The sequence below is a fragment of the Dromaius novaehollandiae genome, chromosome 5, assembly GCF_036370855.1.
Source record: "Dromaius novaehollandiae isolate bDroNov1 chromosome 5, bDroNov1.hap1, whole genome shotgun sequence".
Taxonomy (NCBI): Eukaryota; Metazoa; Chordata; class Aves; order Casuariiformes; family Dromaiidae; genus Dromaius; species Dromaius novaehollandiae.
The window spans coordinates 8,037,728-8,059,558 of NC_088102.1; the positions used below are offsets into that span (position 1 = coordinate 8,037,728).

The following is a 21,831-nucleotide window of genomic DNA, read 5'->3' on the forward strand; positions in this document are numbered from 1 at the left end:
CTTAAAATTTTCAGGTAAGTAAATGCAAAAAGGTAGTCCTACAGATTACTACAACTGTCTTCTGTATCTTAATTAAGTGTAAAATGAAGGTAGCATGCCTTCAGAAGACACACATGTACAGAAAGAAAACCTGAAAGTAATACCTTATTGCCTTTTTGCACCGTGCATTTTGAAGTAAAAGCACATTTAACTGCAGTGGCCTAATCTTCCCCAGGGACCATAGCAGCATTGAGCTCTTTGTGTTCAAACGTAAGAAAAATTTAGAGTTCCTGTCTCAAAATGCTTAGTTTAAAAAGAATGTGACAGATGCATGAGAAAACATGTGAACTGATATGGATATAGGGAAGAGGGATAATAAACTGCATAAATATCAGGATTACCGACTAGTGGAAAATCACAGTTGATTCCATGCTTGCTGTTAGCAAGCTGCAATTTACTTCATGCATTTTGGGGGAGATGAGTTTAATAGAGGCAAAGGAGGGAGAGTGATGTCACTCTTTTACAGTGGGGAGTTTTCTAGCATAGGGGAGACTATGGAAGAGGCTATATGGGAGAAAGAAATAGGAAATGTAATTTTGGGGATACTTGAAAAGCTACACACCGTATGTTAAGTCAGTATCCTTACGTACCTGACTTGTTAGGTGGGCTTTGTAAGGATGACAAGTTTAGCATGTGAGGAATGAGATGGTTAATGGAGGAATTTGGAGGGTGTACATGATATTACTGAAGCATCATATTGGAAATGACTTAAGCTGTAGTATTTTGAATGGACTTTAGGGGTTGGTAGGAAAGAGGAAGGAAACAGGATTTGGAGGCTAGAGAGCAGCAGTCAAGGCATGAGATGATAGGGACTTTAAGAACATTCAGTGTATGTAGATATCTGTTTTTAAGAACTGATGTTTATTGTTGGAAGACTTTGTGCTCTAGAGTCTAGTTGTGGCAAAGCCTGATAGCTGCAGAAATGTGTGTGCAAGTACAGGATAGAAATGGAATTAAATTTAAAAATTAAGTTTTAAATTATTCAACTTCAATAGCAAATGTATTGGCTACTGGGCAGCTTACATAGTTTCAAGCTTGACTTACATTAAGGACTCCTCCTCTTGCTTTTTATATTAACTCCAAACTTCATTTATACAGGATTAGTTCAGAACGCAGAAAGGAAAAATCAAGAGATGCAGCCAGATGTCGAAGAAGCAAGGAATCAGAAGTGTTCTATGAACTTGCTCATCAGCTGCCTCTCCCACACACCGTGAGCGCACACCTCGACAAGGCCTCTATTATGAGACTGACCATCAGCTACTTGCGAATGAGGAAGCTGCTAGATGCTGGTAAGTGAATAACTTATCAACAGAATCTGGAAGAGGGGCTGCATGTATACTGAAGCTGTTTTTAAAGCCTGTGAGCAATTTAAAAATACTGAAATTAATAGTTGGTTGGAGACCTTCCACTAGAAAGAGGCTATTAGTGAAGGCACAGGAAAAACATGGCCACAGTTTAATGGACTTTGTTTTTCCCTTTCTGTTCTGATGATAGTAGTTGCCTCGTCAGAGTAAGCTGAGCCCCAATGCCATTTTAAGAGTCTCAGCTTTGTGACCCTTTTCTCAAAGTTAGTTTTCTTTCTCCTAGAGAATTAGGTTAAAACTGTGCTTTACTAAACTGTAGATGGTAGGTGTAAAGCTGGCCTAGCCAACTGTGGGTGTTTTTCGTTACTGTAAGCTGCAGGGAATTTTTTATAGTTTGTACTCCACTGAAGGTGAAGTTAACCGAGGCAATGTCTGCCTCGTTGCAGTCATTCCTGCAGTTCTATGGATAGGTGTATCTAAGCTAGCTTATGAACCAGTATCTGTTTAGCATGCTGTGGAAGCTGTACTACCTATTGGTACTCATGTGTGCCTGCCTACACCAAAGTTACTCCTGCGTATCATAGACATACTGTTAAAGGGAAGCCCTTGAGAAAAGTTTGTAATGTCTTTTTGAGATAGGTGGTAGTATTTATGCTTTTCCTCAAGGTGAAGGGTTTATTGGTGTATGTAGAAAGTACAGAGGTTTAACCTCACTCTAACTTTGTAATTCGTGGTATCGTTGCCAGACCTTGAAGAATTTAATTGGTCACTTATCTGAGATAAGTGAATTACAGTGTGTTTGAACAATCCTGCTAGAATGACTCCTTACAGACTGGTGCCAGACATCATTCCTGATGGTAAGTGAAGAATGACTGATGTTTACTCACAAAAGTATGTGGGTTCTTATAGGTGAGCTGGAGACAGAAGCCAAAATGGAGAAGGAGCTGAACTGTTTTTACTTAAAAGCTCTTGATGGATTTGTCATGGTTCTCTCTGAAGATGGGGACATGATTTACATGTCTGAAAATGTGAACAAGTGTATGGGACTTACTCAGGTGAATATTGACACTTCCTAAGATTTACAAAAATGTATCAACGTTTTACAGTTTTGAATATAAAATGTTAGACTCAATGTACCACTTACTTTTACAGTTTGAGTTGACGGGGCACAGTGTGTTCGATTTCACTCATCCATGTGACCATGAAGAGCTGAGAGAAATGCTTACGCACAGAAATGGTGAGAAGAAAGAAATCTGTTTAATTTAGTTAAGGACAATTCCTGTTGTCATTAGCATGTTTGGTTATCTGCCAGATAAAGGAGTTAAGAGAGAACAAAATACTGTATTTTATTTTTTAGATTTCACATCTTGTTTGGAGATGCTAACTACAGAAATAGCCAGAATGTTTTGGAAATATTCTAATTGTAGGAGAGATGAGACTTCATTAGTACTCTTTAAAACAAAATTAATGACTCAATTATTGAAAGTTAAAAGAATTAGCATGCCTACAGGAAAAACAGTAGTTAGAGGTAGGTTGAATGAGAATGATTTTAAGTGATTGCTATAGAATAATATAGAGAAGTTAAATATTGGTACGTTTGTCTTGGTCTAGGCATGTCTTCTCAGGACAGTTTAAAGGGAAATGGTTTCTTCCACAAATCTGTGGTGTTATGTCTAGGACATAGAAAAGATGAAAAAACTAATCAGGTAGTAGCCTTATGGATATTGATGCTCTTTGGTTTGGTAAGAATAAGGAAGAACACCCTTCCACCCAGACAGACCCCTAAAGCCACTGTTAATTCTGGGCTTTGGAACTGATGCTTCGTGGCACCTTTGAATCAGTGCATGAAATGGGTATCTCTTCTCAAATTTCAAAATTTTCCCTCAGGGCAGTAGAACAGAACATCAGAATCATATGCTCTGTATACTTCTGAAATTAATACGTGTCCATGAATCGGTGATTTTTAAGTCTTTTCAAAGCTTGTTAATGATTGTAAGGACTAGGCAACATGCATGCCTCCAAACAGATCTGCTTTACTCAGTTGCTACAAATCTAAAATCTGACCTGACTCCTGGCTCATCAAAGAGGGTGGACTCTCAATCTAGATGATAATAAATTACCATGTCATAAAATCACTTAAGACCCACTTCTGCTTTCTTGTATCACTAAATCAGAAGTGTGATTCCATTTAATTCAGTGGAGGCCAGATAAGGTAAAGTATTAAGGGCCCTGACACACACACACACACACACACACACACACACTCTCTCTCTCTCTCTCTCTCTCTCTCTCTCTCTCTCTCTCTCTCTCTTTTTTTTTTTTTTTTTTTTTTGGTAACATCCTTCTAAATTTCTCTGCCCTTACTATTGAAATATGTATCCAGGGCTAGATTAGACTTTTTTTTCCCCCTACTTGGAGTACAGCATTGCATCTGCAAAAAAAATCTTCACTAAAGCAGGGTAAACACCTGTTTTGTTATGAAAATATATTCTTAAAAAACATGGTGTTAGTGTCATGAAAAATAACTCTAGCATGTGTAAATTGACTAGGCTGGAACAAGATGTCTGGAAAGCATTATTTACAAATCTTTTTCGCAAATGAAATTGGCAGACAAAACTCTAAATTACAGTAATAATAGTACATTTTTGTATTTATTAGGATTCCCAGGTTACATTCTACTGCAGCTCTTACATCAATGGAATTACTTTGGTTTGGATTTGAGGATTAAATACTGCTCTTTGGGATTGTACAGGTGCAAACAAATATAAATGTGACTGGCAGAAATGTTGAACTGCATTCTGGTTTTACAAGGTTGCTTTTGAAACTTTCAAAGCTGGCAATTTTTAAAATAATGTCTGAATCAGACTTGTGAAAGCTGCTTCATCTTTTACAGCTGCTGCTTAGAGTGCAGCCTAAAGCATCAGGAGTTAGTAACAGTAACATTATTGAGTGATCTTAAACCAATTCAGAAATTCATAGTTGAACTCTTTAAAAAGCACAGTTTTAAAACTGAATTAAATAGGTTGTAGTTGTTTCTCTGAACTTTGCATTTTTTTTCTCTTTTATTGAGGATATTCCCTTGCAGCACAGAGTAGGCTTATCCACATCAGCCTTTCTCTGCTATCAGCATAGCTACAAGACAGTAAAGCCAAGTAGTGGCTTTACTGTTTTCTAATGAATTTTGTCAAGCTAGTAGCTGTACTGTAAGCTACCGTGAAGAATTTCATAGTAACTGTTGTCTCTGGAAGATGAGCAAAATATTATATAAACTTAAAAGTAAGCTCGTGTTCTAAACTTCCATGCTATACCATGATTTAATTCTAACTCATTAGCACCCCTCTGCAAATTCACTCTTTCCCACCTCTCCTTATCCTAGGCGCTTTATTTCCTTTCCAATTCACAGTGAGCTGCTTGTAGTTTTCCTGGTAGGATCAGTTTGCATTTTTCTCTGCCCAAATTAGGCTGTTTGTTTTTAAATAGCCTAGCTAGTAACTGACTTTGAAAGGTTCTCCTCTATAAAGGCAAACACTTAACTTAAAGCCTACTGTTAGCAAGTAAAACTAAAAAGTGAATGCCAATAGTATTAATTTGCATTAGGATTTCTTGACTTTTTTCAAGAAAGCTGATTTTTTTTGTCTTTCCCTAGTCTTAAGAGATAGTTCTGTAACGTGGATTTTTTTTTGGTTTTTTATCCGGGGAAGGTGATCCAAGAGCTTAAGAATTGGTTTACTGTTTGCTTTTGTTAGGTCCTGTGAAAAAGGGCAAAGAGCAGAACACGGAGCGCAGCTTTTTTCTCAGAATGAAGTGTACACTGACTAGCAGGGGAAGAACAGTGAATATTAAGTCTGCTACATGGAAGGTAACTAATGCAAAGGAATATTTATGCAGCTTGGCAGCTTGCTTTTCAGATGTCATAACTTACTGTATTTCAACATTTTTAGTTAATGTTGCTTGAGTTTCACCAAGTACTTAATGACTGTGCTTAAATAGGCTGAATTTTAATGCAGAATACACCATGGAGGTAACTGAAACAATGTTTTAAAATTAGTTTTTCAAAAGTCTTAATGAACTCTCCCATTTAAATCAGAGGGTATTTACTTATTAGGAATTCTGATTCCTAAATATGTTTGCATAAAGCCTTCTCTGAGGGAAAAAGTTACCTGACGTTAGATTATACGGATAACTGTTTGATTTTAATTTGACTGTAAATGTGACAGTTGAGAGCTCTCTGAAGGACTTGAATATTGCTCTTTCTGAAGTTGCCGGCTATCCCATTTTTAATAATTGGGAAAAAAGAGCCTAGTTTGATAACTTTCTGAAATGAATGCATTTTCTTCTTTGGGCAAAATACAACCTTTTACTCTATCAAGTGGTAATCCTACTCAAAATTCTCTTTTATAATTTTAATTTAGTTATTCTTGATCACACAGCCTCTTTCTTCTTTTCTGCTGTATATGAACTATTTCTACTTTGGAATGCTGGGGGGAGAGGCAAGAAAATGCCAAACTTCTTATCTTTTAAGGAACCTACTTGATCTCTCCTTGCAACATCATTCCTGTAAAAGATCTAAAATGGAGACTGCTACTCTTTCTATAACTTTCAAACTGAAAAAGTAAATTATCTTCTGGTAATGCCATTGCAATCAGTGTCATAGTTCAGGTAACTTTCAAAGTTGAGAGAAGCACAGAAACTTCTAGTATTGTTTCAGTGAACACCAGGGAGGAAAGAGTTGGCAGCCAGCTGCCAAGGTAGTCATCACAGGCTGTGTAGCATGAGGAGGAGAACTGACTCTCTCCTCCCCTTTTTTTTTTCTTTTTTATCCCCTTCTCCAATTGGTTTGAAAGCTCTATTGCGTTGTTGTTGTTGCTGATATCAATAACAGAATAAAGAGAGATGGGGAAGGGGAAGACTTTACTGGAGGTGTACTAATGGAAATAAGAACTGTCATCTACAGAAAAGAATATGGTCTCTTTTAAAATCTAATTCTCCCATAGGTACTCCACTGCACTGGACATATTCGTGTGTATGACACATGCAGTAATCAGACTCACTGTGGCTACAAAAAGCCTCCCATGACGTGTTTGGTGTTGATCTGTGAACCTATTCCTCATCCATCAAACATTGAGGTCCCCTTGGACAGTAAAACGTTCCTCAGTCGTCACGGTCTTGATATGAAATTTTCCTATTGTGATGAAAGGTAAAATATGTTTTGTGCTTAACAGATTAGTTCATTTGAAGAATTTGCAAGGTTTTTATGTGTTTGCTAATGTAGGCATTATACCTTTAGTCTTAATCCTTAACTTGATTCACCTGCAAAACATAATATTCAGTGTGTTGTTTTGGCTTATATTAATTGGTCAGGATGTCTTATATAAAAGCCAAATTCTTAAATCTAAGGAGGGTGGAGGGTTACTATTCCTGAATAATTTGTTTTCCTGCAGTTAAATACCTATTCAAACTGGTCCTTAGTATAGTGACAACAATAAAACTAAACTGAAATAGGATTCTTTTGGATACTGAAAGAATAGGAAGGATTTTTAGGGTTGTCATAGATGGTGGAACCTTTCAGTGACTGAAAAGAGTGCTTGTATTTAGGATACTTGAGACACATTTTATTGCTGCCCCCCCTTCTCCCTCCTTTTCTTCAGGAGATCAGTGTGTGTTCTCTAATCAAAAAAAAAAAAAGTTCAGCTGTACTTTTGATGCAATACATCTGCTGTTTAAAATGAGATTGTATTCCAGTACAAATCTTGGATGCAGTGGAATACATAAGAATGCTCTTTCTGTGCTCTGGAAACTTGAGCTTGACAAGTTTGAAAAATGGAAGTGAAGGAACTCATTGCCCTGAGGTGTTGTTTTTTTTTTTTTAATTGGGTATTATTTGTTACTGCCTGCTATGAGTTTCATTTTCTTTATAACAAAAAGTAATTTTTTACTAGTAGTTGCAGAAGGTGCAGGTTATTTTATGCCCTTTGTTATAACTTTACCTAAGACTTATGCTCTCGAATAAAAACATACATATTTGGTCAAATTCTGCATGTGGAATAGGACAAACAGCAAATAAATGCTTCCTCCTAGGTAGCACTGCCCTCTAGAGGCTGAAGAAAATACTGTTTTCTTTAAAAGCTGACAGTTGACGACTGTGGAGAAAGGATTCCTGTTTCTTTTAGTTGCATGTTTAAAGCTGTTGAAATATGTATTTATTTTATTACATTTTTGTTATTAGTGTAAATTGATATTCTAGTCCATAAGAAGCTAGTCTTCACTTGAAGCAAAAAAGCCTAGAAAGCAGGGATTTACTTAAATCCTGTCCTGTGGTGGACTGGCTTATAAATATTTTAGTAAGAAGTAAAATCCTGTGCCTGCTGAAACTTCTTTTAAAGCAGAAAACAAAAAAAAGGCAAATTACCTCAAAATGAAAACTCACAATGAATCAACATTGCTGCTAATGTGTATGGAAGTGACTTAAAGATCTCCCTAGATTTGCAAGCATCCAAAATGAGTATTGGTGCTACTCCGTGTCTGCTTTGACTTAGCATTTTTTCCCTCTCTTTTTAAAGAATTACAGAGTTGATGGGGTACGAGCCAGAGGAACTCCTGGGTCGTTCAATTTATGAGTACTATCATGCGCTGGATTCTGATCATCTGACCAAAACGCACCATGATAGTAAGTGAAAAGATGTATTTAAAACTCTCCAACTGCTAGCGATGAGATTCAGCACTGGGGAAAGCAGCAGAATAAAGAGGGTTTTCTTTTAATTGCAGATATGAATCTGCAGTGATTACTTTTCTTGAAAACCATGTTTGTTTCTCCTGCCTGTAATTAAAGCTGATGTCCTTTTTGCTTTTAGTGTTCACAAAAGGGCAGGTGACAACAGGACAGTACAGAATGCTTGCTAAACAAGGTGGCTATGTTTGGGTTGAAACTCAAGCAACTGTTATATACAACACTAAGAATTCTCAGCCACAGTGCATAGTATGCGTAAACTATGTGTTGAGGTAAGTTGAGTGGACATCACTATCCTTTTTTTTCCATGACTTTTATTGAAGATGGAGTCAGATTCTGATGGCATTATATATATATATATTTTTTCCCTGTTCAACTTGCTGAGTATCTGGTACCCTGTTGAATATGTTGTGATGTTACTGTTCTTCTTACCAATGATTGTTTTTGCTCAGAATACTTCCCATCATAGGATTAGGAGTTGTGTTTAAAATAAAACAAAAAAACATACACCCACACTTTTTTTAATCTAGTGATAGCAGTAGAGAGATCTCTGCAAGCAAATGAGTAGGCCAGGCTCTTCTGGACCATTACAACGGAAGCACATGAGAGAGTATCTGCATCTAGACATCTATTTAATCTTTGTCCACAGTCTGAAGCCATTTATTTTACTGGTGATTTCTAGTCATTGAGCCAGAGCATCAGTACTGATGTCTTTCCTAACCCCACTTATCTTTTTTCATCAAAATTCCTTTTTTAATTGAAAGCTTCAACTTAAGGTATATTTGTTAAATAATTTTGTGCAGCTACACAATAATCCTAAACTTTTAGTTTTCAAAACTGCACTGAATGTAACAATACCAATCTACTAATATAGTACATTCATTTAAAAAAAAGATGACCGTAACTTTTCTTTTCTCGCCCCCTTACTTTCTTGATGCTTTCAAGAAAGCATGTCTACTTATTTGTTACCTTTTTATGGCACCACAACTAGCGCTTGCTTTGTGTATAACATTTGAGGAAGCAATGAAGTGGAAAAACAGAACTATTAAAACTTTTGTCCTGGTAATTTTCTTTTCAAGACTTGCAGCTTACAAAACTGTTAATGCTGAAATTATTCCTTTTAGCTGTTCTTAATAACAATCCTCCTTTCTATCTGACAGTGGAATTGTCCAGAAAGATCTGATTTTTTCCCTTGGACAAACTGAGTGTATGCTGAAACCAGTGGAGTCTCCTGATATGAAAATGACCAAAATATTCATCAAAGCTGAACTGGATGATACCAACAGCCTCTTTGAAAAACTTAAACAGGAACCAGATGCTTTAACTGTGCTGGCCCCAGCTGCTGGGGACACAATTATCTCTTTAGATTTCAGCAGCAATGGTGGGTGTGTGTTTAAATTAAAGAGCATGCTTATTAGTAAAGTTAATGTTTTACAGTACACTTTGGAAAATAACCTCCACTGTCACTTGCCTAATGATATTTCAGCCACTGTTTAAATTTAATGAGGTCCATAGACACACTCAGTACTTTTACTTAGGTTGATGGTTTCTTTTAATTTTTATAGAGTCTGATGAACAACAATGTGATGAAGTTCCTTTGTATAATGATGTAATGCTCCCCTCATCCAGTGAGAAATTGCAGAATATAAATATGGCAATGTCTCCACTGCCTGCCTCTGAAACAACAAAGCCGCTTCGTAGCAGTGCTGATCCTGCACTCAATAGAGAAGTTGTGTCAAAGCTGGAGCCAAACACAGAGCCACTAGAGCTTTCTTTTACCATGCCTCAGGTGCAGGAGCAACCAACCAGCCCTTCAGATGCAAGTACCAGCCAAAGTTCACCTGAGGTTAGTTATGTAATTTGCATACACTGTTACTAAAATGCCTGTTCTGGTGGGGCTTATGGGTCAAGATTAAAGATACAGCCAAGACAGAAATTTAAAATTATTTACAAGTTGTGGCTTAATTAAGATTATACCATGATCTGAGGGGAAAAAAAGATAAAATTTTCATACTGAAAATTCTTTTCATTAAAGAAGTGCATCCAGTAGTACTATACAATAGTTTCTATCCAATGTAATAGAAACAGGAACAGTTTGGGACTGGTCTCTACAGAAAAGGATAATTCAGAGACAACTACCATAAATAGCAAAATAGCTGCAATAAATCATTGTAGGTGCTCCTTCAAAGTTCCAGCTAGTCATATGCTTCCCAAAAGAGGTGAATTTGAACGTATATGGAAAAGGTGTAAATGTTTTCCTCTCCTATTTTAGTTTTTGTGCAGCTACAGCTTGAAGTTAATTTTTTTACATTAGTACTCTTTTCAGATTCCATAGAAATAATGCAAAATAAGATAATGACAGAAACTTAAAAACTGCACTTGAAATACTTTTACAGCCCAGTAGTCCCAATGACTATTGCTTTGATGTGGATAATGATATGGCTAACGAATTCAAACTGGAATTAGTGGAGAAACTCTTTGCGATAGATACAGAAGCAAAAAATCCGTTCTCTACTCAGGTAATGTACATTCATTTAAACTGCTGAATCATCTTAATTCTTACATTCACAATGTGCTTCTCTTTTGTTTTGTTTTCTCTTTCTTTGAATGTTTTCAGGAACCTCCCTCCTCTTAATGTAATCAGACTTTTATTAAAATAAAGGAAGAGATTGCAGAAAATTATTCTAAATATTTGGTAAGAGGAAGAGCCTTAATGGGGCCATGAAGTCATAGCTGAGATATTCTGATGTATTGTAAGTTTTACCTCATATGTTTTCCAGGAAACTGATTTAGATTTGGAGATGTTGGCTCCTTATATCCCAATGGATGATGACTTCCAGTTACGCTCCTTTGATCAGCTATCTCCACTGGAAAACGGTTCTTCCAGCTCTCAGAGTGCAGCCACCATTACCATATTTCAGCAGACTCAGACACCATCAACTACTGCTGATGAAATAAAACCAGTGACAGAACGCGTGGACGACGTGAAGACACTAATTGTTCCTTCATCTCCTGTCCACGTAATCAGCGAAACGAGTAGTGCCCCAGCATCACCATATGGTGGCAACAGGAGTCGAACTGCATCTCCAATCAGAGCAGGAAAAGGAACACTGGATCAGACAGAAAAATCCTGTCCGGGAGCACCCAGTTTGCTAACAGTCACTCTGAATAAAAGGTATTTTAAAAGTTAAGCCCTAGTATCTATTCAAGAAGTTTGATGTAATACACTTTGAAACAGTGCAACTGTATTGCTGTCTTCAGCATTCTACTTCGATGTAGGAACTGAAACATTTAAATCTAGACATTTCAAACAAGATATTTTTGGTATAGTAAGCTTCCCTAGTTAACTTCTCAGCAGCTTTTTTGTGGTAGCTTTTACAGAGATGTCTTACATAAATAGGCAGCTACTATAAGCAAACTGTGTTCATAATTTTGTTCTGCTCTTGTACCTGACTTGCACCCTTTTTAAAAGAATACAGTAGGCAATTTACAAGTAGTTATAACAATGCAATATTTCTGATGCTTTTCTTGTCCAATTTATTATGATGCGAGACAGCTACAGTCTCTAAGCTACATGTGATACTTTTAAAACAAGCCGTATTTCATAATAATGGATGTCATAATATCTGCATACGGAGCAGATACTTATCATGATAGAAAATTCTACAAGATCGGAACACCAGATCTTTGATACGCAGAAACTTTATCTGTACGTGCAAATATTCAAAACGAAGACTCCTTTTCCTCACCCTTCCCTCCCTTTCTGTAGAAAGATAGTGAATTGCTGAACCTTTATGCTTGTGTTTTTTCTAGAAAGCCTTTAAAAATTGTTATAAGCCATTCTGAGTCTTACAGCAAGACTTAAAGCTAACTAACATTTGCTATGCTCATAGTCAGTAACTGTTGAAATGAGTCACTTGCCAAAGAAAACTAGTATAGTACATAAATTCAGTTCTGTCATATTATATATAAAGTGTCCACAAAAGAACAATGGCTTGAGGATAGTAGAAACTTCTTAACAGACTGAATCAATTTTTCTTAGATCTACTGCAATGGATGAAGAACTAAATCCAAAGATGCTAGCTTTGCATAATGCTCAGAGAAAACGAAAAATGGAACATGATGGTTCACTTTTTCAGGCAGTTGGAATTGTGAGTTTTGTTTTACCATTTTAAAATATTCACTTTTAACCTTGCAATTTCTGAAACTAGGCATCAGTGCAGAATCCTGAGTTTAGCTATGAGTATGTGGTGGAATCCTGGGATTAAAGATGATTATTTGGTAGTAAAATTCCCTCCTATATTCAGATACTGATTTTAGTTCTCTTTTATTGTCAGGTGTTTCAAAAGTGCCCTCTATACCTAAGCACGTTTCTTGATTAGGTAGAAGATTTTCTTCTGTAAAATGCAGGCAAAGAGGCATTCTCATTCAGTAGAATGTTCAGAAATGTAAGGCATCACACTTAAATTTAGAATTGACATATTTATTTCACTTTTGTTTCAAACCTTATTTTCATATTTGTCAGTACTGGAGATGGTGTTCTTTATGCTTCTCTCTGTCACTTTTTTTTTTCCCTCCACTGAGTCTGAGACTTTATTCACCGAGTCTGAGATAAGATGATAAATACCAAATGAACATAAGTGAATAGAATTCATACATCCTAGCAAACATGTATTACTACTACTTTCATTACATGCACTCTCTGCAGTACTTGTGCATGCAAGTAGCTCATCATCATTTGTCTTAGCTATTCAAAAGCAACCTTTTATGTATTCTCTGTGTGTGTGTGTGTGTGTGTGTGTGTGTGTGTGTGTGTGTCCCACTTAATTGGGGTATCCAGCTTGCTACCTTCTGCAAGGGTATTTTGACTCCCTGAGCTTTGTCTTTCACCATCAGTCCTTAGTATTTTGGAGTCTTGGGCTTTGCTGTTAGGATACTGTATCTCTCTTCTTGCCTTCATTGCAAATTCTTACTTCTAAGTTTTTTACAGTTAATTCTTAGTTCCTCTACTGCAACATAGCCCTTGAGAGTCTGTTTCTCTTCTAGTCCATTTCCTAGAGACAATCATCCAGTATGTCTTACAGTGCAGGGGTGTTTTCTTCTGAATTATGAACTATGCCTGTATTAGCCTTCTGCTTCTGGGGATGACAGTAATCACTCTATACTGTCTTCTCATTGATCTTCCCTATGAGAGCTGGGAAAAGCATTTATACATCCAGGCTTTTTGTATGAGGTTAGCAGATTTTACTCTTAAAAAAAACAAACAACCAAACAAAATAACCCTCCATAATATTTCAGTGTTTTCATTCCCTAATGTTTTGCACTTTCATGCATGTTGTTTTGTACTTTCCAGTAGCTTTGTAAGAATTCACAGCTCTACAAGTTTTATTGCCTTTTGTTGCCTCTTTCTTATGTAACAGTGCTACTGCTGTCATACAGTGTTGCTGATAAAATATGCAAAATGGCATAGGTGACAGACCATAAACACTTCTGTATTAACTGCTATAGTAAGTGTTCAGGCCTCTATATTTAGTGCCTTTTTAATGCTTATTGGTACCTATTTCATCCTTTACTAAACCTTTTTTTCCTGTATCTGACAAATATTATGAATATTTTGACTCTTTCTGCACAGTCAGAGGTTGAATTTTTAACGTAGCTGGGTCTTAGTGACATTTCAATCAAATTTTTCCATCATTTGGCTTCTTTCTCTGGAATGGATTTCTGAGTGCGTGAACTAGGCTTTGCACAGGCACACAATAAAAATGACATTAACCGCAGGTTTATATTAACTGGTATTCTGGGATTGTGCAAATATCTTTCATGACTTCCTAACTGTATGGAAGGGGGGAACTTATTTTGCAAAAACAGTGAAATTAAATGAAGACAAAGTAAACTGCTTTAGTTTTCTACAAAAACAGGAGAATAAGGCAGGGGCATGCCGTGTTATAGTAAGATTATGAAATAATGATCCAAATCATTACAGAGTAAAATCCAAGGTACATCTTTCTTAATATGAAGTACTGTATTGCATTCACAGAAAAAAATAAAAGAGCAACAATGTAGGTGACTGACCTTACTATGAAACGCAGCTTCTGAGCCGTTTAACTCTGTAACTTCTATTATACAATTTTCTTTGACTTGCATGGATGTTTCATAACCTGAAAACATATGTCCTTGACTATTTTAAGTGTCTAGGATAATGGCACCATCTCAAGTTACTTTTTCTTCCTTGTGCAACTGCCTGTACTACTAACAAGACAGAACTTTGCAAATTCAACTACTGTTGCTAGCACAGTTGCTATTAAGTTGGTGGTTTTTCCTTGCATTCCATCTTTCTGATTCAGTGGCAATTTTTTCTAACTTAGATAAGTTAAATGGAGCTTCTTTTAAAAGCCTTTGGATCTCCATATCTTGTACGCTGCTGTCAAAACAGTATGTTCAGGAGCCATGCCTGTAATACAGTGGATCATGGCTGCATTCCCCATGGGATTTAAGTCACATGGTTTGGTTGCAATAATTGGAGTGCAAGTAGAATTTTACTTCTTAAATCTAGATAGAATCAACGTACCAAGGTTCCTGGATCTCCTGTGTACAGTAATAATTCCAGTGTGGAAAACCATTAGAGACTTCAGTGAAAACCTGATGCTTACTTGGGCAAGAGCAGTGATGATTAAATGGGTGTGTTTGTGTACATGTACATGCTAGTCTTGAGCATGGTAGCTGAGGATAACCAGGATTTAGTAGTAGTTTTCTATAAGCAAGATGATGTCTTGAAATCTGATTTCACCTTCTTTTAAATAGTTTAAGACCAGAGTACGTGGAAATATATTTTCCCGAAGGTCTGAAGGAAGTCCACTTTAAATTGCAGCAATACCTACATTAGTAATTAGTGACAGGTACTGTTAGTTTGGAATAGGGATGTAAAGGATAGAAGGATATAGCATTCAATAAAGAAGTTTATTTTACTTCTTTCTAGGGGTCTTTATTGCAGCAGACAGGTGATCGTGGAGCAAATGCATCGCTTGCTTGGAAACGTGTAAAGGGATGCAAAACAAATGGTCATAATGGAGCGGAGCAAAAGACAATCATTCTACTATCAACTGGTTAGTATTTTTTTTTTTTTAATATGTAGGGGGTTGTGTGTGTGAAAGAGAACTGAGTGCCTATAGAGTATCCCAACTTGCCTCCTTTATGAACAACTTTGGGAGAAAGGTGAAGCTTGGTGAATAAAGTACGCTTTTTCCCCCCCCTCCTCCTCCCTCTATAGACATAGCAAGTAAACTTCTAGGGCAGTCGATGGATGAGAGTGGACTACCCCAACTCACGAGTTACGACTGTGAAGTAAATGCTCCCATACAAGGCAACAGAAACCTGCTACAGGGTGAAGAACTGCTCAGAGCTCTGGATCAGGTTAACTGAGCTTTCACAATACTTGTTCCTTTTTTGGACACTGGTGAATCATCACCGAAAGCAGTCTATTTATATTTTCTATATCTGATTTTAGAAGCCTGGCTACAGTACTGCACTAATTCAGTTAGTTCAGTTTTGATCCCCTTTCTACTTATTTTGACAGTCTTTTTAATATGTTCTTTATGTAACAATAACTCAACTTATAGTGCATTTTTATAATTCTTTGGTACATACACTTTAAGTCCATTACATTTAAAACACACTTGCAATAGTAGCTTTGAAATATGCACCTGATTCTAAAAAATATTTATTTTTTGGCTGGAGAGTTGGTCACCAAAACTTATCAGTAGTAAAATGTCAACACAGGAAAAACTGGCAATACTTCCATCCTGCTCTCCATAAGTAGTTGGAAGACTTGTGCTCTCTTACTTGTTATGTTCAAATAAGTTTTTATTTTAATAATTTTATAAGAAGCAACAATGCTTGCAGCAGTGCATTGTAGCCACAATCGCACAATATATTTTCTTAAAAAATACCAGCAGTTCCTCATGCAATATATTCTGTGTTTATAAAAACTAGTTTTTAAGAAGAATCTTTTTTTGTTTGCCTATGAAATCATGTTTAAACCTGGATTATGTCATTATTTTAGTCATGTTGTAATATAAATTGTTCTTAAATGCTGTCTTATGCTTTTGACTTAAATGAGTGTGATTAGTCAAAGGGAAAGGCTTTATCTGGAAAGGGCTAGCAGCATTTTATTTGGATACATTCTCAATTTAGAGAGAGAGTTTGATGTTCTTAAAGTAGTCACTTCGCCAGCTTAAAAAAAAAAAAATTCCCTGCCCGTAGTTGTTGAAGTTAATGCTAATATTGTGTATGATCTTAAATCTAAATGTTCAGCTTACCCTGTGTGGTATAGGTGATATTTCAAGCAGATTGTAAAACATCATGCATTGTTAGCAAAGTTTTATCTAGTACATCATTGAGTTGCTTGATATTTTGATGTTTTGGTTTTATGCACCTTGTTGCTATTAACATCCATGTTTTCATGTAGATTTCAGTAACTTAAATATACTTAGAAGCCTTTTTATTTAGAAATATGTAGCTGGCACAAACATCTTATTTTCCTATAAGTACTGTACAAAAACTTTCATTCGCTCATTCTTTTGCTCTTTGTGGTTGGATCTAACACTAACTGTATTGTTTTCTTACATCAATAAACTATATGTGGACCAGGCCCCCTGGGGGAGTGTGTTATCTGAGAGAAATGAGATAATTTATATTTTTGTTAGTGGTTATTGTTCATCAGTGTTCCCTTTTTAACTTAGAGTTGATTGGAAATCATTGCTTCCTTACTTTTACTTTCACCTTAACATCTCCAAGTTAATTATTTGAGCCTATTTAGTACTAAAGTCTCCTAGACGGTGTTGTACTACAGCTGGCCAAAGACGTTAGATTTTTAAACCAGTTACTACACCAGTTAGCATACTTCAAATGAGAAGATAGCGTACTTGTGTTCCTTTATAGTGGAAAGATTCTTCCTTATGAACAGCTTAAAGGCTTGTCTCTGGAAGCACTATCAAGGTAACATTGGAAAGCAGGAAAACTAAAAATTTCCAAGACTGATCAATTAAAAATAGGTGTTTTGGTTTGTTTTTTGTCACAAAAACTGCACGATGAAAAACAAAGCTGGTACTGAATGATAAAAGAAGCTTGTTCTCAACATCCTTGTGCTGTTGGCTTAGTAACTTTGACTAGGTGACTTTTCTCATTTGGCTGTCTGAACTCCATGCTACTGATACAACCTTGTAATGTGTAAATACAGTCTAGATATTCTGTGCACTCTTCAAACTATTTTAAGAAATATTTCAGTGCAAGAGAAATGTGGAGTGTCTTACTACAGGATTTAATTTGGCCATGGTTAAATTTCTTCCTCAAATTCATGTGCTGTAACAACTTAAGACATTGATACTTCTTACTTTTTCTAAAATTTAAGCACTGACATATCCATATCCAAAAATGGGAATTTGTTTCATTAGACTCCTTTGAGACTTTTGAAATCAATATAATGTTATGTAAGTTTAACCTAGTTTTTAAAATAACCTTTACTGTTCACTGAGAGGAATGTTTTTCAAAGTGAGACAATTAATTAAATAGACACTATTAACCGCCCACTAAAATGCCTTATTTAATGGAGGTAAGGCAAGGGTAGCAGAATTGGTTGTATACTTCTTACAGTTGGAGTAGTACTCGCAAAAAGAGAGGGGAAGACATGCAGGTGCACCAAGCTGGAGTTGCAGCTTTGTGCAGAGAATGTGTTTTGAATATACACAGCTGCTACTGAGTATTAAGACTTGTAATGCACACCCTTTAAGTGTCCAAAGCTTATAAATTTCTCTGGATGAAAGCAACAGAGCTACTGCATACCTGCTATGTGAGGACCTTTGGATGGCATGCTTTTCATGGACTCTTTTTCTCCATCTTCAGTAGAGGAACTTTTAGTAATGAAATTCTTAAAGGCTTGAGGAAAAACACCAGTTGGCAGGGGGAACCCTTTTGTGCTTAACTCTGTGTTGATTAAGATGATGCTTCTGTGAGACAGTGAGCAAAGTGTTGTAGACATACTAGAGGGAAGACTGAGCTTTTCTTACTCCTCCAGCAAGCTCTTTGGCTGGCCTCTTATGTTATCCTTTTCATCTCAAAATTGATATCCTCCGATGTGATAGTAGTTCTGTTACTCTGTGGACTTTATTTTAGATGTCCTGGCCTCTCAAAACTGACCTATTTGGAGCTCTGAGTTCTGCTCTAAGTTTGGCAGGCAGTGAGTTACCTGAGAGAAAATCCACATTACAGGAAGTAGGAAAACTTAAGTGACCTGTATGTAACTTATGGTTATCAGCCAGCTGGAATCATCTCAGGTTTTAATGATAGCAGCCATGAATTTAAATAAGCACTACTTCATATAAGGATCTTCCCAACTCATATACATTTCCTAGTATATTAACCAGGCACACCACTTTGATTACTGTCCTGGTAAAAGCAGCTGAAAAAGTAATTCTTGGAGTGAGCTGCAGCAGACCTATGGATTTTAATCTCGGGAGGGCGGGGGATAAAATTGAAACCTAACTTCTGAATTGCACACAGATCCTTCAAGGATTTCCCCCTCTCCCTGCCCAGGTAATTCTTAAAATAATTATTAGGACCTGTCAAATCTGGCCTTATCCTGGAAGTTAAGGCTACAATAAATCCTGGTGGAAAAGAATAATTATTTGGAGTAAATACTGAAAAAAATAGTTCCATAGGTTGCTTAGAGACACTGAAGAAAGTAGGGAAAAGTAACAGTAACAGAGCTTTGCTAAATGCAAATGTGAGTCACAAAGTCTAGAAGTACACATTTTAGGGGGTTTTGGTTGGTTGGTTTGTTTCTTACAATCTGGGAATACATATGTTGATGGTAAACCTACTTTGGAGGACAAGCTTCTAGAATATGTTCATTTTTGAAGGCTTTCTTAGTGATTTTGAATAATCTCTTTGCTCACTTGCTACCTCTTAAAGTGTTGAGGTGCTATGTAACGGAACATTGATTTGTTGCCAGTAGTAGAAGAGAAACTGCAGCTGGATATAGTGTTCTCTTCTGCATATTAAAGATAGGCTAGATTATCATTGCCACATAAACTGAAGAGGATAAAGTCACTTTTCAGAAGGTTATCACAACTGCAGCAGTAGTCAAGCTATCTCTTTATAGCTGCTTATGTTTTTGTTCCTGCACAGATTCTAACTGATTGCGCTTCTAGTTCCTTGCTCATCATTGTTCAAGAATTCAGTTTCTTCCACTATTTCAGGCCAGATTGTGATCTGAATTTCTGTTATTCTGCAGGCCCTCACTTATTCCCTCTGTCTGCTTTGAACAGATTTACCAACCTGACTGTCAAATTACTAAGCTGTCTGGCTGCATTTTGCTAATATACTTGCATGCAAATGAACAAGCCATTACACTTTGTTCTTGTACATAGTGCAGTTATAGTATTTATTTCCTCTGCCTTTATCCCCCACATCTGTAATTATTTTATAACCTTGACTTTGAAAAAAATCAGACTAGTTGCTTATGTCTTTCTCACCAACACTGATTAGCTGGTTTTGTTAAAAGCTAAAGGAATGTATATATATTTAAGCCAGCACTTACACTATTCCTTGAGCTGAAAAAAATCATAATTAAATAGATGTGTAGCTCCCACAAAGTCAATTTTAAGTCCACTGTCCAGTGACTTGATTTTAGGTGTAATACACAGTATAAACTAAGGTAGCGTAGAACCTAAAGTGCACATTTCTACCCCACCATCCTCCCATGGTAGGAAGGTAGGCTTGGACTGTATGTAGATGTTGAAAAGCTTTTGGGTAAAACTAAATCACTTTAGTAGTTTCCATGTCAGTTGTGTCTGTGTGCACACATCAAACCTTCCCCCAGTAATAATGATTTACTTCAAAGAATCACAGATTGAGGCCAGAAGGGACAATTAAAATCTTACAGCACTGGTGACCATTTCAAGACTAAAAACTTGCTTTGAATGAATTTATCCATTAGGCTTGTATTGAAATAAAATGGTAGGAATGAAATTCTGACTATTACAGGTTAAACTACTGTATATTTAATGGTCATTTTTCATTATTTTAAGAAGTTGTTTAATTGAAACAGCTGAAGAATGGTAGCTAAACAATGCAGAAATGTGGGCTGCTTCACTAGTATCTGTTGGCAGGCTTTTCCCATTGTTCCATTGCTGAATGAATCAGTTCCTTGGAACAGTGCTCTTGAATGCAGGAATCATGAGTATTCTACCACTATGAATCAGTCTATAGATGAATATGCCTGAGGTCAACCATCTGTTCCCCCATGATCTTTGATTAGCTGCTACTGATCAGAACACAAAGTTCATTCAGATGTCACTACATGATTCAGATTATTTGAACTGTAACAGTCTAGCATGAAAATGAACATCTCACAGCTTAAGATGGCTTTGTAGGAAGGCCAGTATTTTCATAGGAATTTAAATGAGTTGGGTATCCAGCTTTCATTAAAGATAGCATTAGCTATCAGGTACTTGCCTCCCTGGAAAGCTCCATTCTGGAGGAGAACTGTGATTTTTTGATCTAAATTCTAAAAATGGGTTGTCATTTTCCTTCTGCTTTCCTGTTTACCTTGAGCAAGGCTTGCCAAGTTACCAAAAAGTTAGTTTGCTACTGGATTTATACAGTAGGGTAAATTTTGTGAATAATAGCAGTATTCTCTCATGAAGAAGTGGTATATTTTAACGGAATTCTTTTTGGAACCAAGTACAACGTATTGCAATTGATATTTCTCTTGAAACATTTTGACATATTTGTGATTGTATTTCTTTTTGATTGTGTAACAATATAAAATTCAATAAAGAGAGGGTTTGTTTCTAATTTGGGACATCTCTGATCTTTCTGTTCAGCAGTTACCCCAGCTCTAAAAAGGTGAAGATAGTAAATGACAAAACCACTTTTGTAAGTGAACTACATAGATACTATGCTGCATAACTAAAACTCCTTGCACAGTTGAGGCTTGACTTACCTACCAAAGTCAACAGAAATTTTGTCACTAGGCGTACATACAGTCTATCTTTGAAGAGCATTTGTAAGTTCTACCTTGTATTTACAGCCAAATCCCATTCACCTCAGTCACAGTGGTTTTCCTACCTAAATTAAGTAGACTACTTCCACAATCAGAAGAGGTGTAGTACTACAATTTATCACAAGACAAAGAAGCTCCTAATGTGTGAGGAGATCAACAGCGATGGAGCCAGAGGGACAAAGAAGTTCTATGAAACTTCCTTGAGTAATCAAGTTGAAATCATTTCTATTTTATTACCAAGGGTGTTCTCAAGTCCAAGATGACTTCTCCAGTTGATTTCAGTTGCTCTCTGTACGTGCAAGTAACTTGACAAGAACTTAGAAATCAGTCTTGTTATATCAATACCATTTCCAATACAACAGATTAAAAGTCTATTGCAATATTTTTTCTTTGCTGAGAAGAAATTCAAAAGTAGAAGGCATATCAATGCTGGCCCTAGAGAGTGTCATACCATTACTTGGTATTAGTGATAGGTTTGTACTCATAGAAGTTTAATAAAATACTTCCAGAATTTACTTTTTCAGATATTTACCATTCAATGCTGCTATTATTTGAGTCCCATTGCAATTTTCATCATGTTTTCATTCCGAAAAGGTGTTTAATACAATTAAACGTGGTATTGCAAAACAAAAGAGTTGTCTTGTACCACATGCAACTGGATAAACCCTCATTATTTATAGCTATTTGTATTTATGCAGGAT

The 21,831-nt window shown here is 36.4% G+C and overlaps 1 protein-coding gene across 3 annotated transcripts in view; it reads left to right on the plus strand.

Moving 5' to 3' along the window:
- Nucleotides 1-20,922, plus strand: part of HIF1A (hypoxia inducible factor 1 subunit alpha) — a 35,031-nt gene extending 14,109 nt beyond the window's left edge. For 2 of the 3 annotated variants that reach the window (XM_064511932.1, XM_064511931.1), the window contains exons 2-15: nt 1,138-1,328; nt 2,253-2,398; nt 2,496-2,580; nt 5,090-5,202; nt 6,338-6,540; nt 7,904-8,010; nt 8,195-8,342; nt 9,231-9,451; nt 9,636-9,916; nt 10,467-10,589; nt 10,851-11,245; nt 12,113-12,221; nt 15,047-15,173; nt 15,338-20,922. In XM_064511932.1, coding sequence (XP_064368002.1) covers nt 1,138-1,328; nt 2,253-2,398; nt 2,496-2,580; nt 5,090-5,202; nt 6,338-6,540; nt 7,904-8,010; nt 8,195-8,342; nt 9,231-9,451; nt 9,636-9,916; nt 10,467-10,589; nt 10,851-11,245; nt 12,113-12,221; nt 15,047-15,173; nt 15,338-15,489 — 2,401 coding nt within the window. In that variant the 3' untranslated portion in view covers nt 15,490-20,922. The remainder of the gene's footprint in view (nt 1-1,137; nt 1,329-2,252; nt 2,399-2,495; nt 2,581-5,089; nt 5,203-6,337; nt 6,541-7,903; nt 8,011-8,194; nt 8,343-9,230; nt 9,452-9,635; nt 9,917-10,466; nt 10,590-10,850; nt 11,246-12,112; nt 12,222-15,046; nt 15,174-15,337) is intronic. The other variant, XR_010389286.1, reaches the window with a different exon arrangement.
- The last annotated feature ends 909 nt before the right edge of the window (nt 20,923-21,831 follow it).